General features: G+C 41.8%; 2 protein-coding genes across 2 annotated transcripts; one reads left to right on the plus strand and one right to left on the minus strand.

The window, feature by feature from the left end:
* The first annotated feature begins 57 nt into the window (after positions 1 to 57).
* On the plus strand, positions 58 to 8,848 carry zbtb21 (zinc finger and BTB domain containing 21). Its single transcript, XM_056396800.1, has 2 exons — positions 58 to 324; positions 2,227 to 8,848. Exon 2 carries the CDS (start codon positions 2,229 to 2,231, stop codon positions 5,295 to 5,297), a length of 3,069 nt encoding a protein of 1,022 aa, XP_056252775.1. The 5' UTR covers positions 58 to 324; positions 2,227 to 2,228; the 3' UTR covers positions 5,298 to 8,848.
* Positions 8,849 to 9,753: 905 nt separating this feature from the next.
* On the minus strand, positions 9,754 to 11,314 carry atg101 (autophagy related 101). The gene is made up of 2 exons (XM_056396803.1): positions 10,617 to 11,314; positions 9,754 to 10,530 (listed from the first exon to the last, which is right to left on the minus strand). The coding sequence occupies exons 1-2, from the start codon at positions 10,866 to 10,868 to the stop codon at positions 10,126 to 10,128; spliced, it is 657 nt and encodes a 218-aa protein (XP_056252778.1). The 5' UTR covers positions 10,869 to 11,314; the 3' UTR covers positions 9,754 to 10,125.
* Positions 11,315 to 11,396: the final 82 nt, after the last annotated feature.

The raw sequence follows: 11,396 nt of genomic DNA on the forward strand, positions 1-11,396 counted from the left end.
CTTTGGCCGACAAAAAAAAAAAAAAAAAAAAAAACAGGATACTGACAGCTTAAACGAAAAATATGACCTATCTCTTTAAATTAGCCTCAGTGTCAAGTCTTCCGTTTGCCCCGCCTCCTGCTCTTTGACCAGCCTATCGCAGCGCAGTGCACGTGACGAGCGTTCCTTGCAATGACCTCATCCCTGGTGTGGGATGACGTCAAATTCAAGATGGATGGAATCACGACCATAGGCTGTATGATCACGACGAGCGCGCAGAAATCTACACAACACTGAATAAAGTCCCGTCTGCGCGGAGGAAAGACCATATTCACGACGTGCAGGGTAAGTGTAGACAAGACTACCAAACTTAACGTTAAACAAAATGAGCAGGGAGGGCGAAACATAGTTGGTGGAGTGCTGTTACGGAGAAGCTTTTTCCTTTTCCTCCCTGACGTAACTCGAAAGGGGGAATTGTGTTGCTGTAAAAACCTGGCCAGCTACAACCTGTTTTGCAGCCAACAACTGCACCGTGTCAGGTCGACGTGAACCGTTTATGAAAAAAAAAGATAAAACAAAAAACCCTCCACTTCCACCGGGGGTAGCGGGTACAATTCACTCCCCCCTCCCTCCTCACACTCCAACAGCGTCTCTGTCCGCCTGCACCGACTGTGTTTTCATTCCGGGATTACCGTACTGGAGTCCATTGAAACGCGCTCAACTTTTCCCCTCTTCATTTGTCAAAGCCGTGATAACGTTTAATGGCTGTAACGGAACGGTCCGTTGGCCGTTTTTTTTCTCCACACAAAAAGAAACTGTTTCCTAAACCGAAAGCGACATTTCGGTTGGAGAAGTTGTCTGTCATGAGAAACTGAGCCACGTCTCATGGATGATCTAATGCTTAACGCCTCGCTTGACTTCCTCATAGAAAACTGACGCCATTGTATATCCCCTGTTCTCTTAACGTGCACCTCAAGTTTTGATGAAGACGCCACTGTCTGCTTGTTAGTTTTTGCTGAATGAATGAAGCCTCTGCCAATGAACCTAAAATGGCAAGTGTCAACAAACTTAACATTACTAACGTGTCTTCCGGTCACAATTTTCAAAATAAACGCAACGTAGATTATTTGTGAGAAAATCAGGATAGCAAAGACATATAAATGAGAAAATAACTTTAAGGAGGTGAAAATGTTCATGATTTTAGATAAGGTGATTCCAGTTGAGAAGTATTTTAAGCATTTTGAAGGTTCAAGAATTCTATGACTTATATACAAAAATAATGGAGAAAAAAAAGTGGTGACTTATTACTGGATAATGTAAACACATTCTGTTGACAGTTTATTATGTACACCTAGTTAACGCTAATGCGGTTTCTTTCATCAGCCCAACCCCTGTCCTCTACATGACTATGAAGTTGAATTAAAAAAACTGTAAATCAGTGTCAGTACAACTGAACATTATGATCCTCATCAAGACAGGATTTATTGCATGGCTGTTTGATTAGACTGCGTTCATTTTATTCAGGTGTACCTGCAGTGGAGTCCAAAAGTCTGGTCTCAGACTATAACTGGCAATTTCATGCATGTTGCAGCGTAACAGTAATATCCTGAATATCTACTGCTATACACAAGGAGAGTGTGAATGTGGTTGTCAATGCAGGGTTTCTTCCAGGTAAATGTTTAGGCCAGGCAATAAACAAGCCAGATTCTCCTACATCCCATCTCACAAATGAGTTTATTTACTAGATATGGCAATTACTGTGTATAAACTTTCTTAATAATATTAGTGGAGGAGGTTTTCATTTCAGGCAAGGTGGTAAACCCTGCAAGTGGTGACAGGAGGTCATGGTTTGAGGAGTGACTACATAAACATTCTGTGGTGAAAAGCCTTTAACTTTAAATCCAAACTTTGTAAACTTCCTGCATTAGCCTGTGTCACTGAGGGAAACTTGACAGACATGCATTTTCATACCTTCTGACAATTTACATGATGTAACACCCATATACTTGTTGTGTATGTGCTTCTGTAAACTTTTATTTCTTTCAACATACACCACACACTTGCTAAGGATGTGTAGGTAACACGTAATGTATAAATTGAAAGTCAGCTTTTATTGTGTGTGTGAATTTGCCTGTTTATTTCCATATCTATGAAAATTTATGACAAACCAATTTTGTGCACATTTAATAATCACATTTGTATTTACATTCCTGCATTAAAATATAATCCTGTCTCCTTGCCTTTCAGCCATGGAGAGCCTAGTGCATTACAGTAACCCCTCCCATGCTCTCTCAGTGTTGGGGGTTCTCAATGAGCAGCGCCTGCGGGGCCAGATGTGTGATGTAGTCCTGGTTGTGGCGGACCAAAGGTACCAGGCCCATAAAAATGTTCTGGCTGCCAGCAGTGAGTATTTCCAGTCCCTGTTCACGCGGATGGACGCAGAGTCCCTCAAAGTTGTAAACCTGGACTTCTGTGAGGCTGATGCCTTCGAGATAGTTCTGAACTACATTTACTCCTCCTCACTCTTTGTGGACAAAGGCAGCCTGGCAGCCATTCAAGAGTTGGGCTACAGCCTTGGAATCCCTTTCCTCACCAACATTGTGTCAGCACGGCCACATGCATCCTACTGTGTGTCTAGAAAAAGGCTTTCGTTCTCAGAGGGGGATGAGAATGATGTCCAGACAAGGAGTGTCATTGTGTGTCGGGTCCGGAACGACACAACCCATCCCTCTCGCTCAAATTATCAGAGAAAAACATCAGAGACATCATCATCGCCCCACTCTACTCAAGAGTCAGCTCAGCCACCATCAGAACACAACTCACATGAATCAGTCAGGAACTCGGAGTCCACCAGCAGGAAATCATCTGAACTGAGTGAAGCTGCTGAAAGGAAGTCCACCTATCCATACACCTCCATATTAAAAGGGAATTCATCACACATCACATCTGTCAGGCCTCAGCTGACATCATCAGTGTCTTTCAGTGATGCTGAAATGCAGCACGGCAGGATGCAGTCAGGCACCGACCAGGACACTAAAGAGGAGAATGAGGAGCAGGAGCAGCACTATCACACCAAAGTGCCCTTTCAGGGTCAGGCCAGGGAGCCAAGCCAGACAATTGACAGGAGCGGGCCGCTGATAAAAAGCCTGCTCCGAAGATCATTATCCATGGACAGCCCCGTCCCCGTCTTCTCGCCCACACTGGAGCTCAAGGAGCTGCAAAATCGAGAACAGTCAGTGGTTAAAATGGCATCAAAAGCATCTGGGCCAGAAACATCTGCTCAAAATGGCAATTCAAAAAAAACATCTCCTCTGGTTCTCAGGCCAAAGTACCCCAGCAGGTATGATGAAGAAACTCAGGTAGAAGGGGAGGTCAGTGTGAAAGCTGAGCCGAGCAGTCCACTCGCTGACCCGATGGACATTATTCGAATCACGGTGGGAGATGCTTTGCCAGTCAATCTTAAAGACTTGCAAACAAATTATGAACAAGGTTCCAGGCTAGACTTCAATCCTCTGGGGAAAAGGAGGGAAAGGCCAGACAACAGACGGTACCCGTTCAAGAAGAGCAAATTATTTAAAGAACATACCCTCTCACTTGATGAGAACATGTCAGAAACAGTACCTCAGAGTGCCAGCAGTGACTCTAATGAGAACAGTGGGGACCTTTCTCAGAACAAGATTTTCAAATGCTGGAACTGTTTAAAAGTTTTCAGGTCCAGTGCTGGACTACATCGTCATGTAAATATGTATCACAACCCAGAAAAGCCGTATGCTTGCGACATCTGCCACAAGCGCTTCCATACCAACTTCAAAGTGTGGACACACTGCCAAACTCAGCATGGTGTAGTACAAAACCCAGCCTCATCCTCCAGCTCCTCTGTGCTGGATGAGAAATTTCAAAAGAAGTTAATAGATATTGTGCGTGAGAGAGAAATAAAGAAAGCTTTGCTTTGGAAGTTAAAGAGGAATAAGCAGGGATTGCAATCTCCTGTACTTACCAAAAAGAGATCAAGGCCCAGCTTCATATGTCCTTACTGTGGGAAAGTATTTGTGTTCCAGTCTCAGTACAGACAGCATATAAGGACGCATCCTGCAGAAAAAGCTGACCAGGACACAGCAAGTGAGAGCATCCTCTTCCAGGAACAGGATGATGAGATCGGTCAACAGAAGAACACAGACACTGGTGTTTACTCCTGCAGACTCTGTAATACGAAGCTGTCATCACTCTTTGAACAGGGCGATCATGAGAGAGGCTGTCGCCATGCAACTGTATGCCCTTACTGTGGCCTCAGATTCTCAAGTCCAACTGTCAAGAGGGACCATGAAGCACATTGTAAGTACAAGAAATTGACATGCTTGGAATGCATGCGGACCTTCAAATCCTCCTTCAGCATATGGCGCCATCAGGTGGAGGTCCACAACCACAACATGATGACAGTTAAAGAGCAGATTCACCTGAAGCAACAAGAGAACAATGAGGAGGCGTCTGAAATGCTCCGAGAGGAGCATTATAGTGATGAGCCTCTAGCAACTGTTAGCTCAAGAGAGAACATCAGTTACAGTGACTCCTCGGGTCCACCCATGTATGATTCAGAAGACTCCTCGTCTTATGTGCCTGAGGACCTGAGCATGGGTCACCATGGCAAGCTGGTAGTGAAGGAAGAGCCTTTAGAGGAGGCTGTGAGTGAGAGGGAAAACACAGAGACTGCCAAAACTGGGTCTGAGGAACCTGGTGTGTGGCCATGCGAGAAATGCGGAAATCTTTTCAGCTCTCGCAAAGACCTGGAACGACACCAGGAGCTGCTATGCCACATCAAACCGTTCATCTGTCACATCTGCAACAAAGCCTTCAGGACCAACTTCCGCCTTTGGAGCCACTTCCAGTCCCACATGTCAGCTAACGAACCCGGAGCCAAAGAGATCGACAGACAGCCCTCACCTCTGTCTCCCTCCCCTCCAATGACTCCCCAAAACTCCGAGCGTCGCTCCCCACAGGCCACCGTGTTCAAATCCACCCAGACGGCACCAGTCCCAGGAGCAATGGCCGAGGAGTCCAGCAGCCCGGAGCCCTGCAGCTCATCAGTAAGCAAGATGAAGAAGCCCGAAGTGGAACAGCAACCCAGCAGCCACAGCCCTCTGTCAAGGTCAAACAGCATGGAGAATCCAGGTGGCCCTCAGGAATCAGACACACTCTTTTACCACGCACCGTCTCTCTCTGCCCTGACGTTTAAGAGGCAGTACATGTGTAAACTCTGCCACAGGACCTTCAAAACGGCCTTTAGTCTCTGGAGCCACGAGCAGAGTCACAGCCACGTGTAAGCATCACACAAGTTATAGCAGTGCATTTCTCTTCAGAGACAATACTTAATATTAGTATAAACACACCTCAGCCTACACAAGGAAGACTTTGAATGTATAGCTTATTTCCTTGCCTCCAATGTCATATATTATTGTGGCCATGTTCAATAGAGGTGTAAACGTGAATGTGCAATCAAGTGCTAGATTCCTCTCTGAGACGAGATGATTACAAACGGTTTATTTTCCTTTCGAAATGATCTATAACGTTTATCTATTCTAAACTTCTTTTAGTTGTCGACTTGTATTTATCTATCTTGGTGTGAGAAAACAAAGTACAGAGTTTTACCCCTCACATGAAAACAGAGTACAACTATATACTTTGTTTTCTCAATGTGGAAAAGTGCTTTAAACTTTTGGAGGCTGCAGTTGAATCAAAGATTAGTGCTTTTGCTTTTGTATCAGATCTGTCTGTTGATGTGAGTGACATCCCTTAAGATTATATTGGTGGCCTCAACAATGTATTCAATATGCACTTTGTTTAACAGTTTGATTGTGTTATAGGGCAGTTTAGTCCAAAATGTTTGCTTGGATCTTTAAGTTTCATGATTGAAGTTTTAGGCTGCAGAAGTAAAGATGATATCTAGGCCTAATAGTATTCATTTTGTCTCTTCATACTTGGCATTCCTTTAAAAAAAAAAAAAAGAGTATCAGACTGATTAAATAAGACCTTCAGTAAAATAAATGAAGTTCTGTACATCAAACTCACCTCAGACACCTGTTGTTTTAGGCATTGCATCCCTAGTATGCAGCCTTGATTAATTGCTAACACTTTTCATTCAGTGCTTTTAATTTTCATACGGGTGACAAATGAAAGGAAAAACCAACATAAAGTGTCTTAGTAAGATGTTGGGCCACCGTGGGACGCCACAACAGCTTCCCTGCTCCTTTGCATTGATTCTCCAAGTCTCTGAGCTCCACTGGTGGATGAACACCATTAATCTTTTATCCCCATCATGTGGTGTTTTGATGGTGGTGGTGAAGAGCACTGGCTAACATGTCAGTCCAAATCTCAACATCATTTTCATACTCATCAAACCATCAGTGACCCCTTGTGCCTTGTGGATGGAGGCATTGTCCTGGAAGAGACCACTCCCATTAGGATAGCGGTGTTTCATCAAAGGATAAAGGTGATTACACAGATCAACCTTGTCTTTATTTGCGGTGACCCCTCCCTCTAAGGTGACACCAGCAAAATCCCTGCACAGCATAACAGAGCCACTGTAGGGGTTTAGCATTCGGGCCTGTATGCCACACACGCACTCGCCCCTTGTTGAGGACATGGTGAAGGATGACTCATCTGACCATATCATTTTTTTCCTCATCTCTGTAGACACCACTGAACTAATTCATCTTTGTAATGAATGGTTTATGCACTGCAGCCCTACTATAATATCCCTGTCTATGTAATTGTTGACAGACTGTTGTTGCTGACACAGTCTGATCACGTCCTGCATTGACAGTCTCACCTGAGGAACAGTTGCTCTTCTATTCACCTCATCAAATGTGCAACGTTGACCACAATTTCACACCCTGTTTACTGACATCTTTCCATTAGATCTAAATGCAGATGTCACTTTAGTCACTGTTCCTATCGAAACAACAGCCAACTGAGCAGTTTTTGTGACTGAAGGTCCTGTCCCAAAACTGAACCCACTTTTAAAGGCAGAATAATCAGAATAAACTGGGCCTTCCTAGCATTTTTATACCTGCCAAAGAGCATGATGGGATGTTAACTATTTAAATGTACCACGCAGTGCCCCTGTGTGGAAGCATCACATTTGTTATGTTTCTCCACTCATTTATTCAGGTTTTCCTTTAATTTGTCACCTGTCCCTATCTTCCTAATTATTAACCTGAATCATTTTACAGGTGAGTGAGACGGTGCAATTATCAGTCATAAGATTTGAGAAATTTGAGTTGTGTTTTTTTTCACAGGTAGACAAACATAACGTTTCTAATTGTTGCTGAAGAAAATCATTTGTAAAAGGTGCTCAGACCAGTTTACTTGCAAGAAGTTGGGAAAATACCAGTGAAGATCATAGGCAGGGTTGATTTGATAATATCCTAAATACTACATAACATCATGCAAGTATTTGGCACATCACATCAGCTGCTAGAATTCATTCTTAAATACAGTAAGTCTACAGTAAGTTTTCTTTTAAAAGCACATTGCAGTATATTAATGCGATGTATGGTTAAACTCAAATAATCAATATGAAAGTCACAATATTAATGTGTATATATTAGACTTGTAATTCCTGATTCACTAAAGTCCATCACCCCAGTGCAGTACCAGTGTTATGTGAATACTCATACACTGATAGATTTGTGCAATTAAACACATGGTAATTAACCAAGCTTTACAGTGCTTTGATGGCCTTATGCAACTTTTGAAATATTTTGTCAATATTATTTTACACGAAAGCACAATACAGTTTCAGATGACTTATGACTCAGGCATTTTGAGGTGGTAAAGTAAAGAAGAAGGAGGCACAAGAAAGCAAATCTTTTATTCCTCGAATGGTGAGAGAATGTTCCTGCTTCCAAAAGATTTATTATTTAAGACTATGTTTTGATTGTATTCCAGTTGTTTCACAGTTGTTATTCTTGTACAGGTGTATACTTCTGCTTTGGCTTGATTGATTAGAAGTTTATCATAAATTATTATGACTGCTACTATTTGGGAGATGTTAAAGTTGAAGATTGCTCCACACAGACTATGGGAATTTATTTCCTCCAAATGAGCAACACAAGCTGCATCGTGATGTTAAGTTCATTGGAGAAATTTTGTGTTGATAATAGTGCTCTTAATTTCTTGTGAGAAAAACTTTTTTCAGAGTTTCACAGAAATGATTAGAATTGTGTATATGGAAGTGTTTGTATCCTCGATTTTGTACCAATTTTGTTAGTACACAGAAGTTTTATCTTTCTAGTATTCCTGTGCTCTCACTGCAATAATGAATATTTGTATAAGCATTGGTTGTATTATTGTTGCTTTTGGAGACATGCAGCTGTTTTGTGTTTAGGTTTTCTACAGTTTTTGTGCTTCATTTCTGTAATAAAGAGTAACAATGGAGAATACATATACAATCCTTGGTGGTCATTTGAATTATTTTTAAGTACTAACCACACCCTTGTTCTGAGTAACCAGGCCCCACTGCCAATTTAAATCTTAACTGAACAGTATTTAACCATATTTGCACCATGCTCTTGTCTTGTACCCCTAAATTATCTCCTTTAAACTTTGTCTCATTTCTATCAGTCAAGGGCTTCATGAAACATTTTGACTCTAAAATGTCAGAAGATAGTGAAAATTATGCACTACAATTTCCCACAGTCCAAGGTGACAACTTCATGTCTCGTTTTGTCCAAACAATTCAAAAATATCCAAAGATATTTGTTTACTACAGTGTATGACAAGGAAAATGGTGAAATGTTGATGTATCACAAGAACCAGTGAATGTTTGGCTGTTTTGCTTAAAAAAAATACTAAAACAATTATTAAATTTCAAGGTAGTTGGTAATTAATTGACTTATCCACTATTTGCAGCTCTAAATCAGATTAGCATTCAATATTACACACTGAAGCTCTGAATTTACCCTCTATCCTGACACTACTGCTTAATCCATATTAATTTGCTGCATCTTCTAAATGTCATATTTAATCTATACCTACCTTATCTTTCAATGGGCTTTACAGTCTGTACAGCATGACATCCTCTGTCCTTAATCCCTCGAAACATGTCGCAACTTTAGCGTACTGTGTCAGTACTTATATAAGGGGCTTTGCATTTAGTGATACAAAGTAAAAGAACATTTTTTCAATATATTCTCAATTCTGCAAATCCAATCCTTCACCCACTATGAGACATTAGTTGTTTAGTTTGCGTTGCACATAAAAGCATTGCATAATTGTTCGTTTACAATCCAGTTGTCAGTTTCATCAATGTGACTTTGTGTCAAGCAAATCAAAGTTTGTTTATTAATATAACAGTGTAACCAAGTATGTGAAAACACACGGACACGTCATCCTGTTGGCAGACAACCCTGAGCCAGCGGGATGTTTTTCAGGCTGCGGGCCACTGTGACAATTTCTGACTGGAAACTCGGGAGAGAACTTAGGAAGTGCTTGCTTTAATTTGGAAAAATGGCAAACTGGAAATCCTGCCCTACCCATGTGTAAGGTCAAACTCTCCATGAAATTGTGTGCAGAGAGGAAGTTTTCACATGGATGAGGAAATCTGTTTCCAAACTCATCCATATCTTTTGAACACACACACACAAAAATCAGATTTTATCTTCTTATATGATCGAGTCTTGTGAGGTAATTACTCCCTGCAGATGTTCTCATTTCAAGGGTGAGGACAGGTTTACAGAGGCTTTAGTGTGAACGATCTGTGACTGTAATTACCATCAGTTACAATGAACAACATTTATTGTCAAAAATTTACAATAATTTACAGATTTGACATTATCAACATAACATAACATATTTTTTAAAGAAATGAACATGTCTATAGTGTTATTATTCACTACTATGTTAAAGTTGTATTTTATATTATATTGTCTAGTTGGTGGAAAGTAAAGACAATTTGCAAAAACAAATCTTTGAAATGGACGTTACATAATCAAGAATCTTGAGGTACAAGCAATACCACGGCAGAGACGTCAGAAAAGTGAATACACTGACACTGCTTTCATTGTAGCAGTAGAGCTGATTAAGCCATATTTTTGAGCAGAAATAGAGATGTAGATACAGTTAGGGACAAAATCATCCATATCTTTCTTCTCACAGGGCCAGGGTGTCTTTGATCAGCCTTCTCATAGTGGTGCTTACAGAGGTGCCCAGAGAGTCAGTGATCTGGTATGTGATTTTGTAAAGGTATGGCTGGACATCTTTGAGACTGGTGTCAAAAACATTGTCCACTTCAGACTGGGTGGGCATCTTTGGCAAGTATTCGTGGCGATTTATGACCTCAACAACATTGATCACCTTCTCACCCAGCTTCTCGCCCACTTTCTCCCTGCAGATCTGCCTCTCCTGCTCGTTGGCAAGATTGACAACATTGACCTTGATGCTCCACACCTCCCAGGGAATACACTCGTCAGAAAAAGGCCAGCGAGACTTCTTCTTCTGGTAGAACTCCAGGGAGATTTGCCCCATGCCATCGCTGCCAGAGTTGCCCAAGGCATCCTGTAACCATAGCATATAATGACACCACCAGATTACAGGCCTGCCCATGTGTTAGTGAACAACCGCGTCTTAAAAGCACCAATTACCTTGAATTCAGCTACAGCTTTCCTGATCACCCTGTCCAGCTCCTCTGAGGACACCCTGACGAAGGTGAAATCGATGAAGTCGCAGTCGATGTCCAGTGTGCCCACTGTACCGATGGAGTATGTGCCCTCCTTTTTATAATGAAACTTCCCAGTGCTGCGGTGCAGTAAAATGGTGTGCAGCAAAGCCAGCATAGCTTCTTCCACCTGCCTCGCCTCCACTGTTACCTCAAGAACTTCCGAGCGACAGTTCATTGTGAAGTGATAGTTATTTCCATTTACAAGCGACGACACGAGTAGGATGATGGTGGCTACTGTACGCAGCTCGGTTACACTTTGTTTACTTCTACGGGTGGGTGGGGCCTATTCTATACAGCGTATTCCGCTGTATTAAAATACAAAATAAGTTTTTATAAAGGAAATCCTACCTCCAAATCTTACTTGTGAGCACTGAGCGCAGGAACATTGTAGGAGTAGCCAGCTAGCTACCTGTTTGCTACAAACAGGATAAGGGGATGTGGTAATGATGACAATGATGGCAGAAAAATCTACGGCAAGTTGCGTAGTTAAAAATACTTGTGCTGGTTCGTTTTTTCTTCACTTTCGTATCGTAAACACCACTTAATCAATCGGATAAAATACCAAACCTAATTCAAGATTAAAATAAATAATCTAGAGACCAAATATCAGCCTCAGTTGGTAAACTCAGTAGGTATGTCTCGTTTCGCAAGACCACCCGACAAAAACAAACTCTCGCATTTGTCGCTGTGCATTCTGGGAGTT

This window comes from Seriola aureovittata, chromosome 15, assembly GCF_021018895.1.
Source record: "Seriola aureovittata isolate HTS-2021-v1 ecotype China chromosome 15, ASM2101889v1, whole genome shotgun sequence".
NCBI classification, from domain to species: domain Eukaryota; kingdom Metazoa; phylum Chordata; class Actinopteri; order Carangiformes; family Carangidae; genus Seriola; species Seriola aureovittata.

Bases quoted from the DNA above. Each gene is read 5' to 3' on its own strand.
- atg101 (XM_056396803.1), bottom strand. From the start codon at position 10,868: ATGAACTGTCGCTCGGAAGTTCTTGAGGTAACAGTGGAGGCGAGGCAG. The intron at 10,531-10,616 runs GTAATTGGTGCT...CTATGGTTACAG, and splicing joins AAGCTGTAGCTGAATTCAAG to GATGCCTTGGGCAACTCTGG.
- zbtb21 (XM_056396800.1), top strand. From the start codon at position 2,229: ATGGAGAGCCTAGTGCATTACAGTAACCCCTCCCATGCTCTCTCAGTG.